Source organism: Falco naumanni, chromosome 1 (assembly GCF_017639655.2).
Source record: "Falco naumanni isolate bFalNau1 chromosome 1, bFalNau1.pat, whole genome shotgun sequence".
In the NCBI taxonomy this organism is placed as follows: domain Eukaryota; kingdom Metazoa; phylum Chordata; class Aves; order Falconiformes; family Falconidae; genus Falco; species Falco naumanni.
In genome coordinates this window covers 33,872,779-33,890,146 of record NC_054054.1, presented here as the reverse complement: position 1 = coordinate 33,890,146, position 17,368 = coordinate 33,872,779, and the positions used below count along the sequence as shown (strand labels likewise).

Below are 17,368 nucleotides of genomic sequence, written 5' to 3'. Positions count from 1 at the left end.
AAACAGCCTCTGACATCAAAGTGTAAGGCACTTGCATCTTTGCATAGCAAATGCTAACAGTATTCTTACCATTAATTCTGCCTTTATGAACACTTAAAAGGGCTCCTAACAAGATCACCTCATGTATCTTATTTGTAAATGGCATGGCTGCAGAGCCCAAGGGTCAAGAACAGTTTTATAACTTGGTCATTATAATCCTGATTTTGAGGAAGGGGAATAATCATGTTTTCTCCCTGGATCACTGTACTTTTCTTTAATAAAAGCAGGTGAAATATTTCCTGCCCATTAATACAGAAAAAGTAGTATGTGTTATTACTTTTTGTCAGCTGTTTGTATTTTGTAACAAATACATAAATGTGAAATCAAGTTATTATATTGTAAACTACTATCTCAAAAGACTAACCTTTTCAGTAATTTAAAACATGAGCAGTTACTTGAAGTTGTAAGGACGAACAGCACTGGCTGCAACTTACATTGTCAATGCAACCTTCCTATGTTAATATATGACATTAAATGTAATGAGAGAGAGATTAAGTTGTGGTTTCACAGTCAAGAAGGTTGTATTCCCCTGAGAATTTCAAAACAGTCAGCAGCTTTTTTTACCTTAACAAAAAAAAAAAGAAGAAAAAAGGCTTCATGCCTTTCTCATCACTTTGTGCCTTTCTGTATCATTACAAAACAGCAATTCTGTATCATTAAATTGATACAAGAAAGAGTGCATTCATATATTATAAAATGTGCAATCTTTCTATTTGCAGGAAAATATAATAAGTTGTTCACTTTCTAAAATATACCTAAATATGATAAGATTATTTTTAAATACAATTATAAATACCAAGTTTGACATATAGCACAAGAGCTTGGGGGGAGGGGAGCAGGGAAGTCGTGTAAATTAGACACCTGAGTTAATAAGAATGCTAGACTGTGGGAGCAAGAAGTCTGCTGAGCTAACATAGATAGTGAGAGTATGAGCTGTGAAGTCAACGTTGGATTTATTTTTAAATAGAAATGTCATAATTCCAAAAGTATCTGTAACCAATATGTAACTGAAGGACTGTACTCAAATAAGTAATTGCAGAACAGATCATAACTAGCAGGACACCTTCAGTTTTCATAACAAAGTTCATTCATTTCTGTTGACATGCATTTTTAATAGTACACAAAATTATGAAAATTAAATAAATAATTGATTTTTAAAACCACAGAATAAATGAAATATACCTGAAAAATGGTGAAGACACTGTCTTCTTTAATAAGACTTTGCAAGTTGCTGAAGAAGTTGAAGAATGATGTAATTCTAGCACAGTAACTGAGCATTTGTCTTTCATCTCTCAGTATTGTATCAACATGTTGCTATTATATGTGTATTTAAATTAATGCAATACAAAAGTACTGGTAGGATACAATGTTTATTTTAACAGTTCTGCCCTAAATTTTTTAAGGAAGTGTAAAATGTAATGTTTTACTGTTGAGGTAGACTGAACTACTGTTTGACAGTATTGTGCCATTTTAGGAGAAACTTTTCTTTTGCAGGTCACCAGTCCTTCATGGCTCCATCCTGCAGTGTCTTGCATTGCCCTGCAGCGTGCACCTGTAGTAACAACATTGTGGACTGTCGTGGGAAAGGCCTCACTGAGATCCCAACAAACCTTCCAGAAACTATTACTGAAATGTGCGTAATCTGACTTTTTTTTTTTTATGAACTTGCAGAAAACAGTTTTTTTCTATGTATTCATTTTTATTTATATCATAAATATAACATTCATTTATATCATAAGTTCATGCATTATGTAGGGTATGAATTTTGGAATATACATTCCAATACAGTAATAAAGGAATCTGAAGGTATATGAAAATATTTAAGACATTTATGTTCTCTTATCGGTTAGTTTTGTATGTGCTACTCAAAATCCATAGTTAAAATTGCATTCTGAGTTGGTTTTACAAGAGTTTGGAAATTCTTGCTTTTCTGCAAGTGAGTGGAGTTTCACTGCAGGCTATAAACTCCATTGCTTCAGGGTTGCTCACTGTGCTGGTTTTGGCTGGGCTAGAGTTAATTTTCTTCCCAGTGAGTGGCCAGTTCGGGGCCATGCTCTGGATCTGTGCTGGAGCCAGCGCTGGTGGCTCAGGGAGGTGCCGGTGGCTGCTGAGCAGCGCTGACCCAGAGCCGAGGCCGTGTCTGCCCCTCACCCCCCAGCAGCGAGCAGGCTGGGGGGCACCAGCAGCTGGGAGGGGGCACGGCCGGGACAGCTGACCCCGGCTGGCCAAAGGGACATTCCGTACCGTATGGCGCCATGCTCAGCGGGTAGAGCAGGGGAAGGAGGAGGAAGGGGGCACGTTGGGCGTGATGGCGTTTGCCTTCCCCAGTCACGGTTACCCGTGCTGGAGCCCTGCCCTCCTGGGGGTGGCTGTGCCTGCCCGCCGGTGGGGAGGGGGGAGTGAATCCCCCTGGTTTGCTTTGGTTGCATGGGTGGCTTTTGCTTTACATATTAAACTGTCTTTATCTTAGCCCACGAGTTTTCTTACTTTTACTCTTCTGATTCTTTGCTCCATCCCGCTGTGGGGATGGTGACTGAGCAGCTGGTGGGGGGCTGAGCTGCTGCCTGGGATTAAACCATGACACCCACCTTCAGTCGCTATTCATCAGACTCCCTATTAGAGAAGCATATCTTTGCATGAAAGATCAGCAACCTATACCATCCATAATAAGTGTCCTGCTAAAATGTTACCCTCAGAGGGCAATCTGAGAAGGCAAAAGTGAGGTGGTTGAATGGGATCTGTGGTATTGCCACTGTGTTGATACCATATATCTGTGGACAGAAGAGCGTGCATGCTGATAAGGCTGTGTGACACGACATAAACAGCAGAAACATTTACAAAAAGTACAACCATGTCATAACTGTAGAGCAGGGTTGTATCAATGGTGCAGTAGGACCTGCAGGCCTCAAGGGCAATGTGGCTGAGAGGTGGTGTGAGCACAGAAGGAAAGTTCTGGTCTGCAGGGCAGGGGAGGAACTAAAACAAAAGGTCAACTTTCTGACAAGACGAGCAGGACTTGGCAACATGAGGATCTCTCTATGCTGGGGACGGTGGAGACAGTGTTCAGGAAGGGAGGCTGGGAGTTCCCTTTAGGGAAACAGTGGGAGAGTAGCTGTGCCAACAACCTGGTGAGAAGGGTCTGGCTAGAAGTAAATTACTTGGAGAGAGTATTCAGAATAAAAAGGTTGTGAGCAAGTTGGTGATAAAAGATTATGTTAAGGATTTGCAATAAGGTGGTGAGGGGAACAGATGCCTGAAGTGAAAGGGAAGAGGTGTCCTGAACATACATCCTGTTGTACATAAGGATGTACATTTTCTTGAAAGTTTGAAAACAGGCCTCCACAATGAGATTTTACAAGAGGAAGTAGAACTTAACAATTTTAAGGCAATCTCATGGCTTGTTGATACCTGACCTGTGTTTTTGAACTTCACAGAATTGGAACTACTGTGGTTGCTTCTTAGGATGTGAGTAATAATCTGTCAGTTCATTATTACTGTTGTTAATACTGACCTGGCTGACCCTACCTGATCCAATTCAGTCATTCTGCTATATAATACAAACACCTCTTCTACATTTCACCCCTCTCAGAAAAATCCCTCTGCTTGCAAATAAAGTGACTACTTCAGAAAATCGATGCATAGTGCCTAGGAAGGCTGCACAGTCTGTTTCCAGTATTTAATTGCTTGCATACTGTCTTTTTTAGTTGCATATGTACTTCTGTGTGCATAGAGGAGGAAAAATACTGCAGGAAAGAAGTGGGGAGTGCATCTCAAACATTCCCCAGAATATTTCTACTGCTAACCACTGGAGTTAACCACTGAATGGTGATTACAGATACTGGAAGACCAATTCTTATATCATCATCTTCTAGACCTATGTAGTTTAGTAGGGATACATGCCGTTAACATCTATACTTCCTTGAGAAATTCAGTGATAGCAAGGGTGTTTCTAAATTTTTATTAAAGGTCATCACTCCCAAAGAAATGATAGGATGTGGGAGTTACTAGCTGACTTAATCCATTGTTAAAGGAAGTGAGCATAAGGCACAGGCAAATGGGAATTTACAGAAAGGAAAGATGCTTTCCGCTAATTGGTCCACTGTACTTTCTATGTAAGAAATGCTGTTGAGTTTTAAGCATTTGACAGATTGCAAACTGAAGCTCAGTGATTCCTGCTAGGCTAGGCAGTGTTCAAATTCCAGAGTGAGGCCTTTTCACGTTCTGAGATCTCTGATCCATTAATATAGATAAATATGTATGTGTGTGCTCATATAAATATGTACAGTATCTATACTATGCTACAGTGTATATAGTTTATAGTGATACAGCGCAAACTACTTGTTATCTCTCTGTATTTTATCTAGTTTGTAATGTTGGCTAAATAAAATGCAGATCACAGTATTTTGCACACTTAAATAACAACACTGAATGCCATAAGACATGTGAACGTACATTTATTCAAAAGTGGGTGCAAGAAAAGATAAAACATTAGAAAGCCAAACTTTACTAATTAGTTTATATTAAACAGACACATACCAGTGAATGCCAGTGTGACCAGAAAACAGAACTCTAGTGATTGACTGACATTTTGAGTAAAGCAGACAGAAGGGCTGAGATATGATTTGAGCCAGTGGTAGGCTGCACTTACTGTACAGTGAGAACAAAAATTTCCAGCTGAGTGGATGGTAAGGAGAGAAAGGTACAGGAAAATAAAGAAATAAAGTAAGACACATGAAAGGCTCTGAAAATCATGGAAAAACTGAGTCGAAGAATTAGAGTACAGGATTCTGTGAGTATTTTATGAGAATCGCGTGATCTTTGCTGCTTCCTTGTCAATAGTTTGAAGAGGAGTTGCAGTTTGACAAATAAGTATATTTTAATGGTTGTATGGGGAAAGCTTTACACTGTACTGGCTGCTTTGATGTGAGGAAAATAATGAGTGATAGTTCCTTTATTATTGTTATGGGTGGCAGGTATATTCACCATCTTAGCATCAAAAAGAATGATAGATAGATAAGAGAATGAGTGGTTTATGGAATAAGAAAGATTTTACCATTATTGAAATGAGGGAAGCCTACGAGACTGGATCAAACCAGAAGTCCACTCTGGCCACATCAGTTGTCCCTGAAGAATGTTTTGGAAACAGCAGTATACAACTTCAGAAGTGAAACACCGATAGGATAAATATTTTCCTTGCTCCCAATGTGTGTGTTGGTTCATTTTCTGAAACCTGAAAATCTGCATAGCTTTCAGGAAAAAAAAGGTTTTCTTTGAAACATCGTCTGCTTTAAATGCTACTGTGTTCTTAATCTTCATGTTATTTTAAGCTAAGAATTTTTTTGATTGAGGGGGTTGTGCTCAAAACCTTTCAGTTTAAAATATAGTCTTTTAAAATTTCATTAATTTTCCTTTGTTTTTGTGGAGGGAGGGAAAATGCATTCAGGTTCATAATTTGTCCTGCCATCTTCTATTTTGCATGCCACTGTGATTCATCTCTTCTCTAAACTAACTGTTCCAAGTGCATTCGATCTTTTTGGATTCCAAACCTTCCATGTTTTAATTAATCTCCTCCTTTTTCTCTGAACTGTTTTTTTTCTAAATTTTTTTTGGCCTGCAATGACCAGACTTGAATGTAATATTCCAGATGGTAGTGAACCATCACTTTATATTAATGGAATTTTAGTTTTCTTTCCTTTGCGTTTTGCAACCTAATCCTTACTTGCTTTCTTTAACTGCCAGTACATGTTGCACCGTGTTTTCCATTGAATTATCCATGAAGAGTCCTGGGCCTTTTTTCTTAGCTCTTACAGTTTTGTCAGGAACCAGAAGTTCATAGACATAATCCTATTATTCCATCCACAGACATTTCTGAACATTGAATCTATGTTATTTTTTAAAGCTGCTCTGTGAAATTCTTAGTCTTCTCTGCTTTCAACTAACTTCAACATGCAGAAAGATTTTGACATTCCTATATTGTTATCATATAATAAACAGTGTTTTAAGGCTTCATTTTTAAAGAAGTACTTTACAACAGTTGCTTATAGCAGCCCCTTGAGATTAGATTAGAAAGAATGATTGTATCCCATAAAATAATCTGGTTTTTCAGTTACTCCTTATGTGATAATGTTGTCAGTATGCCAAAATGGTAGCTGACTAAATATTTGAAGAGATGAGACCATGCTGTCACAGCAGCATTAAGAATGCCAAGGAGCTGCTGAATGCAAGGCAGAATGTCACAGTGAGCACTGCATTTCCACCACCATTACACAGTTCACACACACATGAGTTTATTATCGTAATCACCATTTTAAGCACATGCTTTGGCAGGAGCTCGCCAGTTCTCAGGGAGAGAGGGAAAAAGAAATGTGCTGATTCCCTGTTGTTTTCTGAAGGATGTACCGGCTTTAATATCCATATTATTAATTATTCACTCATCTTTATAATACTACCATCACCAGAGTCTTGTGCACACCAACAGAAAATTGGCATTATATTTCTGTTTTACATGTGCCAGATGATGTCCAATCTTTTCAGTAATTTTCCATATTTGCCAATTTTTTTCTGCATTCTCAACTGAACGTTGTCTGATTTTCTAAACATACTTCATTGACAGGAACATTTGAAAGATCCATATTTTCCAATTCCCTTACTTTGGACTTATCTGCCCTACAATGTTGTCACCTGTTTATAGGCTGTATTTGCAGAATCCAGTTCTGAATACTACCAGCCCGTCGTGTACTTCAGCCGACTTCATGGTTCACAAACACCTCTGGTGCTTACATCTCTCCTGCCTTTTGTCTTGTTTTATTGTATCTCATGTGAATAACTTTTTTCCATGAAGCTGGCATTAAACTTTGTCAGCCGTCCTTTACAGAGTTGCTTGAAATTTGACAACTTATTTTTGTGAGATTTCATTTTTCAATCCATTTCTGCCTCCTATTTGTTCATATGGATAGAAAGTTACTTTTAATAAGAATATAATCCATATTTAGTTTTTGAAGGTACGTAATCCATTATTTTTTTCTTGAGATTCTTCCATTTGCCTTCAACACATGCTTATGGTTTTGTGATGTTTTGCCATGTTCTCCATTCATTTCTTCCATGCTTTCTCTCAGTGGAAAGCCTGACCTCATTCAGCTCCTCAGTACCTTATGAAGTGCTGATTTCTTTCTCTTTGCTCAACAGAAACTTCCTTTAAATAAAATGCAGTCTGACCTGTTTCCACATGAAAATACTTTGTATCCATTACATTGTCAGTCCATGTGGGACAATGCTGCATAAAATCTAAGTGGCATTAATGTCTGTCCTTCTGGTGTATATAATTAAACTGCAGGTTTAAAGTGCATATTCCATGTTGACAATTCTATGCTTCACACAGCCCCTCCCCCCCCCAAGGGGGTTGATAAATTACCCTGTATCTAAATAATGTGCTAAAAACCCCTTCAAATGGAATATTGGATTTCTTAAATATTAAATATTGGCAGTTTCAATTAAGTAAAATTTTGCTTGTTAAAGCTCCTGGTTAGCTTTTTGGGGAAAAGTAAAAGAAAAGGCTTTCTGTTTAGAGCCTAATACTGATATTGCGACTTCGCATCACCTTGATAGCTCTGCTGGACAATTGTTTTGGGATGAAATTTTAAGACAGTAGGACCTGTCTTCTCTGCTGATGGATACTGCTTCTGTAGCAGAGCTGGCAAGAAGAGGATGTGCTTGCACTGTACTGCGGCCTTCCTGTCTCTTGAGTTTGGTTTGATAGCCTAAACCACTGAGAAAAATGAGTCTGCACTGGAAGCTGAAGTGGTTAAGGAATGTTCTGTGATGGTGGGAGCAGGAGGAAGCAGAGCTTGTTGCCAAAATGCAACTTCATTCCAGTGCATTTGGATTTACTGGTAACCATCAGGGTGTTGCTGAGAGGGTCTTGTCATACTGCTCTGTCTGACTTCTCAATTGGTACAGAAGTCAGTTGGCTAAAACTACCAGTTCCTGTTGTGTGAAGTCAATTAGCAGGCAACGCACTGTCTGCCAAGAGCCTCTTGGGGAGATTCCTTCAGTAGCAGGACTGCTTATCTCCAAGTAACTGCCAGTGAAAATGGAAGGAGAATAAAGCCTGTGGTGTCCTCTCTTTTTCCTTTCTGGTGTGATAAACTCAGAGCAAAATTAAGTATTGGGCATCTCAGTAAATGTAGTGCTTAATCTTTATTGACTTAGTACAATTGTATCTGTACCAGTTACACCCTTCCTGCAAAATTAATTCTCCACTTATAAATTCACACACAGCTAAATAAGAATACCTATGCTTTTTTTTTTTTTTAAGATCTGTCCAATCAATTTGATATTATTTGAGAAAAATATACCTCATATACATAAATACTTTAAAAAACAAAATAATTGGTTGAGCACCAAGACTTCCCCAGTTTTAGTGTACCTACTAATTATGCAAGAAGCACAGAATTAATAAGATGCGTAGCTGCACCTTTGCCTCTGGGCCAAATGGAAAGTTTTCATACCATTAGTGACCTGTAGGAAACATTTCGGCAACTTAAAAAAAAATTCCCATAGCTCTATTATTGTAATGTCTCTATTGTAAACAGGAGGTAAAATACTTTGCCAATAAATGTTATGTATTAACTGTCTTCCAACTTTTGTTATTTAGTGTGCCTTCCTTTAGCCTTTTTCCATTGACTTAAGCAGAGCATGACACATTATTCATTCATTAGAAACATCATAATTTAAATTGATTTAGATTTGTTGTTTAAACCTCTCCCGTTTCCAGAAATTTTTATGGGATGCTCTTTCATTGGCATGTTCAGTCTATTGAGCTTAACCAACTGCAGTGGTCTAATGCACCTAGTGCTTTCCTCCTTTGTCATACAGCTCATATATTAAAAGCATTAAAGGTCATTCTTAAGGTTCAAAACTATTACTTTAATTGGTTTTAGAAAGTATAGCCTTTCTAATGGCGATAGCATTTATCAGCCTCTATGCAGGCATTCCTTCCACATTTTAGTTTTTCAGCACCATTAATCTCTTTTCACTTGGTTGCATTTTAGAATTCACCTTCTGTGTGAAAATTCTTTGAATGATTGGCAGAAATAACTCTGGGTCCCTTTGAATAGAGACTTTTTTGGCACGTGTTCAAACAGACTATCAGGAACCTTACAAATAGCGACCGAGCAGCAATTCTGTTAATTGTACTGGTACCTTCTCTCAGAATGGTGTGAGTAAGTGACAGGCTTTTATTTCAAAAGAAGAGGCCAAAAAGCCATTAATGAGCTAGACTACCTCGTGAAAATGCTGCTCTTACATTCTTCTGATTTTTCTCTTCTCTTCTGTGGCTTGAACTACCAGTCAAAGTGGTTCTAAAACCTCTTTCCTTACTGTAGTATTATGAATAAAAGAAAATAAATACAATTGCAAAATACAATTGCAGTAAATGATTGCAATAAATGCTTCTAAAGGGGAGGGGGGCAGGGATAGAATTACTTGCTGTGATGACCACAGCTTTGTATAAATTACTATTTAAGCAAAAATGCATGGAATTGAAGTGATTTTTTTTCCTCTGTTTTTGTTTATATTAAAAACATTTAAGTAATCAAAGGAAGGACTTAATTACATTTCCTTCTTTTTTTGAAGGATAGCAGTCACTATGATGCCATTTTGGGGAGGGGAGAGGTTTGCTGGAGGGGAGGGTAACTGGAGGGTTGCCACTGTTAACTAAGCAACAGTTGTATAAATCATTTTAGTCTTTGTAAGGGGCAGAAAAGACCCTAAGCCATGTAATACATGACATGAAAAAGCCATACAGGAGTAAGGAATTTTAACAGTACACCTTCATAATCCAGTGTAGTGAAAAGTCACTGACTTCTTAATTACTGTGGCCTTCAAGATAAAATTGTTCTTTCTTGCAGATGGAGATTTCTAATGTTGGAATGCCAAAATTAGAACCTGTATGGTTGTTTCATGTTGACTTTATTTACATTTCCCCTGAGTTTTCTAATTTGTCCCCTCAGACTCGTCTGATCTTACCTTCCTAGTTTCTACTATTTTTCTTCATGTTTTCATCTTCCTCCATCTCATTCTCCCTCATACTTTGTTTTCATAAGTCTGTTGATTAGTGATTGTGTATTATGCCAAGCTCTCGACTACAACTTTGTGAGCCATGTGATACCGAGCAGGATTAAAAATTCCTGAGACCACGTCTCACAGTAACACTCAAATTATAGTAAAGGAGAAAGGGGAACAAATGAAAGGGAAAGCAAAGCAAAGGGGAAAAGAAGAAGGCAAAGAGTGGAAACAAAATTAGATCTGAGAGAACTGAACTTAATAGATGGACTTAACCAAGATAGAGTGACAAGTGACCTGATCACACTGCAGAAACTGGGGAAGTGATTTGCATAAATGCAGAATTTTAATTGAAAACTGGGAGCTCATGTATGTATCTTTCCAAGCTAAGCTTGGCATGTGTACAGTTTCACCATTTCTGTTGTCTTTTAGGATTCATCCTTAGCTAAAATTTGAAAGTACAGCCTCAAATAAATAGCTTTTGAACAGAGAGATTCTTATACTAAGATGCAAAGATGCTTCTAAGAATGACCCTTTACAGAGAAAAGTAACCTGAGGAGGATTTAGACACGTTTATTGAAGACGCTTCAAAGACTCATATAGCAGCAAATCTCTGAAATGTCAGAGATAAGGCAGCTTTCTCTATTTTTAGCAGCTCAAAGTGTGATTCGGCTATCTAAGGTAGCCTGACGGAAATGACAGCAAACGCTGCGTCTTCACAGCTTGTAAGGAATGGGTCCGAATGCTGAGGGGAGGATACAATAAGTTACAAGACTAAATTGGTAATTGTTTTCCAGGGTCTGTGCTTGTTCCTGCTCTCTAGTTTAAATCAAAATGTTGGTCTTTTTAGGACTTAGACAGAATGTCAGCTCATAAATATAGTTTACCTCTTAAACAGTTAGGGTGTTAGCCAGAAGTCTTGCACATCTAGTGAAGTTCTGGAAAGGTTTTGTCAAGTTGATTTCTATTTATACATATACATATGTAGTCACTGGTCTTGTTTCAGTACGTATTGTTAAGATTTTTAGTAGGCTGCAAGAATCCACTATAACTGTATCTATCTTTTTTTTCCAGAAAATACATGTTAACTTTCTGATGCTACCCTAAATAGATCTCTTTGGTCTCACTATAAAATGTTTCACAGCCATTTAATTATTCTTATGGCTCTTTTGGAAACCTTTCTGATTGATCAAAATCTTTTTTTAATTCCTAACATGCAATACTGCCAGTGTATGCAGGTGTCAAGTGAAAAGATGATGTCTACTTACGGATAAAAGATTAAAATAATTATTATAGTATTCAGTTGCTTATGAATACTGATACATATTTTGGTCAGTATTAATCCAGAAAAATGTGCCAGTTTTTGAATTTTCAGAAACTGGTGGATTGAAATATAGTGCAGTAAAGATACGTAAGTAAGTACCTTGTAGAGATACTGCTATTTCCTAAATGCCTCTTTGATAAATTTACATGATCTGGCTAATATTTTCTCAGCTCTTAATCTAACATTCCAAGCTTCTGAGCAACTTCATATAGCTGCCATGTTTTTAAAATTAACTCTTCTCTTATATGCTTCTCTTCGACTGTACTTCATGAACACTTTTCTTCAAGTCTTCTCATATGTTCTTCCCTTCCCAAAGGTTTATAAGGCCATTCCTGACTAACGCACTGGACTTGATATTCAAATTTATTTATTTATTTATTTATTTATTTATTTATTTACCAGTAGACTGGAGAGGCATTCTGATTTTTCAGTGAAATATAGAGCTCTTGCTTCTATTTTGCTTAAAAGTTACTGCACTTTTATGTCCAGAAATATATACCTCAAATAAGACTACCTGGCTTTTATATGCATTATTATTAGTTATAATGTATTAGTTATATGCTTATCTTTTCCCTAGAAGTTTGTTCAAAAGAATTCATAGGAGTATGGCTTTACATAGGGAGGAGGACCAAAAAAGGTTCCTAATGAAATGGAAATATCTGGTGCAAAATAGCTGACGTGAAACTAAAATTGTTGTATCAATATACACTGTGACTGAACTTTCCCACATTCTGCGGCACCTAATTTTAAATGCCATCCCCAGCCCTGCTGAGTCTGTTAATGCAAATATGGCTGTTAACTTTGAAAATCTTTGCATGAAAATAATCCTAATACTACTTCATAATTTTACTAGAAAGTTTTTATGACTTGCTGCTCCATGTTGTAAGCGACAGTGAGTTTAGACTGTTCAGCTGTGGCAACAATGAGTGAATACAATTCTCTCCATATACTTTTCTTTGGGAAGGTCATTATTTCTTAGCAAAAACTGTATGTCCATTGCAATATAAAACCGAATGGTTTGCTTTATCAAAAATATAGAAATTTGCTAAAATCTTATTTCATAATGATATATACATATAAACACATGATAATTACATGTGAATAATGAAAAATGCATTATCTGTGAGGCAATGTATTGAATAAATGTGAAACAAATTAAAAATGGGTAAAGGGTATTCTATTGAGGTATTAACATCTTTACCTTAATATATTTAATTTGCCAATGCAGATTTCACTGAATTACAGTTAACTTATATTGGGGATTCCTACCTTAATATTTCTCAGGCAAAACTTGAAAGATATTCCTTTTGACTGCCTCAAAAATAGATGGTTTTGCTAATTTGATAGCTAATCCCGTCTGCTTAATACGCAAGCGAAATGATTTGTCATGCTCCTACTCAAGTATTTTCCTAATCTGAAAATGACTGGTAAATCATGTGGCTTTATGCCTTTTTTTTTCTTTTTTTTTTGTTCTTTCTTATTTTAGTTGTCAGACAGTAGGTAGAATATTTAATCTGTTCTTTATTGGTATGTGTTCTGTGCTGCCATTGTTGACATCTTTGGCTTTCTTCATGCCCTTGTGTCCTGTCTTTAAAAACTAATTAAATTCAGAGGACAGAGGACAATTTCAACAGTCAAGAGGATGTAGAGATACAGAAAACAACTGGACAAAAAATGTGTGAAACCAGTGTTGGTTTCCAGAGACACTGGAAGTAGATACTGGCCCAAATGAACACCATTCCACCTCTGGGGTTTTGTACAAGTTTCTGGTGGGTATTGAAGTAGAAGAGGCACCTTGAGGGACCTCTGTGACTCTGCCAAGGGAAAGAAAATAACTCAGGCATGGAATAAATGAATATTTCATACAGCATGAAGGGAAGCTGGAGAAGGCCCGTGTAGCTCTTCCAGAAAAACCCTCATAGATCTCTGACAGCTGTGCCACACTCCAAAGGTGGTGTTACTCTTACATTTTATTTTCACATATGGCTTTTCACTGCTGATAATCTTCCCTCAGCAATGATGTGAGTGAAGTTACTGTAAACGAAACTATGGCTACTGACTTTTCACTATTTGGTGATTCTTTGTCAATTGAATGCTTTCTTAATTATTTACTACTACTGTTGCTAAATACATGTCTAGTAAGCAGCAACCACCTGTGAAAAGTATTCTTAGTTAAAAACCTTCACTTAGATTTTAGTGGCAAATTTATGGGTGTAAATCAATGTATTGTTTAACAGGTACTAAGTACTCCTGCCACACTGTTGGACTCATAATAGTGCGATTCTCAAGCAAGTGTTTCTGCTCAATGAGAGCAGGTGACAAGTCACTGCTTGTGGTGAGCCAAGAGTAGCAGGATTACATCTATTTTGTTGTGAACTTAACACAGTTACTCTGAACAGCTCAAGTAGTTTTTGTAGTATAACAGCTCTCATCAAAAATAGGCTAATTAGAGGGGCTTTAACTTGACTGTAGGTGACTCAGGCTAATTGCACTGGAGCTGTTCTCTGACAGATGCCAAAGCACTGAGCAAATAATTCTTTAAAGAAGTGGTGAATTTTCCCTACAACCCGAATCTGTAACAATTAAGGAATGTAAAGCCTATCATCATTAATGGTGCTGTAGGCTTCAGAGCATGAGATGGCCCTTTCTGTGATGAAAAATTAAACAAATGCAGGTTTGGGACTTGCTTTTGAGTAAATGTGGTGAATTGTTTAATAGCTTTAGAATTACAATTCTTGTTACTTTTTTGATGTAATGCAGACTAAGGAGTCATCTGTCATTTACAATCAATCCCATGAGGAAATATGTGATACAACAATTAGACTGGTTGTTAACAATTTGGCAAGCTTTAGGGCAACATTGACAGTGATTCTTTATATCCAACTATTTAGGAAACTGTCAACCAGATTTATTAATACACAGAATTAAAGCCTGAAATTCTAAAGTGCAAGTAATATAGTCATTCAAAATACATCCTTTGTTTTGTTAGACATGGATGTTATCACAGATTTCAACAGAATTCTCTTGCTGCTAAAGTTAGAAGTGACATTTAGTGGATATAAGCACTCTGGAGGTGCAGTTGTTGAGAAAGAAAAAAAGGTACTTTGTTTAATAGCCTCAAGGATTTCTGTAGCAAAGCGAGACCATTACATTTTCCTTATTTGAAAAACAAAAAAAATCCCAACAAAAAAAGCAAACACCAAAAAAAACCCATAACACCCCCCACCCCACCCCCCCTTCTCAAACCTGGCAGATGTTACATATGATGAGAGATGTATTGGCTGTGTATTGCAGTTCTTCGGATTCAGGAGCTGTGCTGAATCCCATCACTGAAATCTATTTCTTGTTTTCTGACAGCTGTTTTTGCCATTTACTTTAAAAGCAGATGGGGAAAATGCAAAGAAGAACTGTCAATTTTATTACCATGTATAATCAGCATCTGTGCAGTACATCAGACTCATTGCACAGCTTACACTTTCTTCTCTGTAGTAAAAATTCTTCTGGGATTTCTTGATAAGCTTCTTGCAGTCTTTTTGTAAATTAGTAGATGCTGAAAGTAAAAGTATAGATTAATTAACTGCTAAAGCCATTATTGTATTGACCAAATTTACTTAATTGAGATGTTATGTTCTGATTGTTTAAGTATATGGGTAATTTGCTGCTCCATATTCAAATCTGTGTGTTCTTAAGGAAGATGTTTTATTGTTGCAAAATACTTAATTTTTTTTTTAGATATATCTCTGATCCATTAACATGCATTTAGGTGCAGCACATCTCTGTGCAGTATTTTTTACCTTTCTCTACAAAGCAGGCTTAGTATATTATACCCATCTGCATGATTTAAAATAAAAATAATTCTGTAGAGAACAGGGTGTTCTTCATTCCTAGTCTGCCCTCTTTCCTGGTGCAGAAATCTTTCACAGAAATGACTTTTTGTAGTGGGAAAATCAGCTAGTTTAAAAGTGTCAGTATAAATAAGCATGTTGTCTGTCTTTGTAAGTGCGGAAGTAGTAATCAGTAATGGTGTGCTGCAGGCTTATAGTAGAGAACAGCATCCTCCTGGAAAGTGTCAAGTGATTTACATGTCACAGGGCTCTTTGGGGACAGGGTGGGAAGACTCTATCTACTGTCTGGGGACCTTTGATTTGATTTGATTAGGTTGGAAGTTGGAAACAACTGCAGAAGCACCTTTGTTTCTTAGAATAGTAGGTGTTTGTACATTATAGTGTCTTCAGTGATAAGCAGGGGGAAAAGATTTAGAAAAGAAATGTCCACAGTATATTTCCTAGATAGGAAAGATTAGGGAATAGTCTTCAAGAAAGGTTTCAGCTGCTTTGGCTGTGTAAAAGACAGTAAAACACTTATGTATTAATGCAGGACTTCAAAGAAGTGAAACACTAAATGGAGCAGGAGACTTAATACTAAGAGCATTAATTAGCGTTTGTGTGGTGATGGGCAGAGTACTACTTATATATGAGGCAGTGCAGGCTTTGATGAAGCATGTACTTAACTGTCTTCCTCCATTATCTTATCTTATTAAATATGCTACTGAAATTGACTATGGCTTTTGAAAAAGAAACCACCAAGGCACTGTTTATGATACATAGATCATCGTTTATAATAAAGACTGACTTCTGGGATGACTTTGAAAGGAGATGTTGTGCACAAAATTTAATACAAGTTCCATGGAAAAATACTGATACTAGCTTTTTGTTCTTCTATAATAAAATAGTGCTTCTGGCCATGTCATTTGTGAGCACTTAATAGTTGATTTTTTCAGTAATAGATAACTACAACCTATCCTATTCCAGAATTAAAAATGTTTCATTTAATATGAGGAATTAATATAAAAGAATTTTTAATTACTATGGGTTTTATCAGTAGAATGCAAATTTCCTTTAGATATTAGTCTATCTGTGCTTTGTGACCCTGGAATATATCTAATTAGATTTTCTCTGGAATAGTGGATGCAAATTTGCACTCTGTGAAATTCAGCTGATTCTAGGAAGATAAAGAGAAGATTAGAGGATAACAAAGCTTGAAAATGTGAATTTGATTTACTTTCTTTACAGACAAAGTGGGATATAAAGATTTTTCTTCTGTATTTATATAATCTTATTTTTCCTTTCTTATGCTAATCATTCTTTAAAATGTGACGTGTTTTAGTGCCTACACTTTGGCATGAGTTAAGAAAAGACATATTTAGATGATGCTACTATAACAAATCATTTATCCAGAAGAGCTTGTAAATTTAACCCAGCACTACAGTCTGTCTATTAGACTATATATTTCTCACTAAAAGGAAATGTTAGGTAAAGTTGACATGGAGTTCATTTTCATATCCACAAGTGAATTGGTTGTTCACTCTATTAGAACTGCTAGAAAATTAGGTTTCAGAGATATACTGCAGTAAGACTTCTTCAGGTTTTGGACACATATAATTTGTAGACAAATTGGACAGCAGTAAATTAAATCTGCTATTCCATTGTTTCATAAAAAATGGCATGCATGTATCCTGTAAGGTACTTCAGTTTACAGAACTAACATATTTTTAAATTAAAAGAATAAACTGGAAAATACTTTGTGTCTTAATTTAACACTAGACCTTGTCTTTCTTGAGTTACATGCCATATCAAGTCTAGTGAAGAGCATTATATGTTTAAAAATAGGTGAACATAGACTGGAGCCCCTCCAGCACTAGGTTACAAATCTCTACGTCATAGGCTAATAAGCAGCATTTATAATGAGGCTTGTAACAGCCTCACATGGGAGCATTGCCACTGCAATTTCTGTCTTTCCCATATACACGTTTTTCCCCAGTTGTGTGTCTCTTCAGAAGTTCAAGTCCTCATCTGTAATATGGCCTTACGGCCCTCTCATCTTCACCCTCCCTCCCCTTTCGACACCTCTGTGTATGTCCTACGTGTTTCCCTGTGCAAGATA

At 36.8% G+C, this 17,368-nt stretch overlaps 1 protein-coding gene across 13 annotated transcripts in view; it reads left to right on the top strand.

Moving 5' to 3' along the window:
- Positions 1-17,368, top strand: part of SLIT2 (slit guidance ligand 2) — a 266,218-nt gene that overhangs the window by 170,158 nt on the left and 78,692 nt on the right. For all 13 annotated transcript variants that reach the window (XR_005827150.1, XM_040588517.1, XM_040588507.1 and 10 more), the window contains exon 9: positions 1,534-1,672. Coding sequence is in view for 12 of the 13 variants with exons in the window: in XM_040588517.1 (XP_040444451.1) it covers positions 1,534-1,672 (139 nt within the window). In the remaining variant the exon portion in view is untranslated. The remainder of the gene's footprint in view (positions 1-1,533; positions 1,673-17,368) is intronic.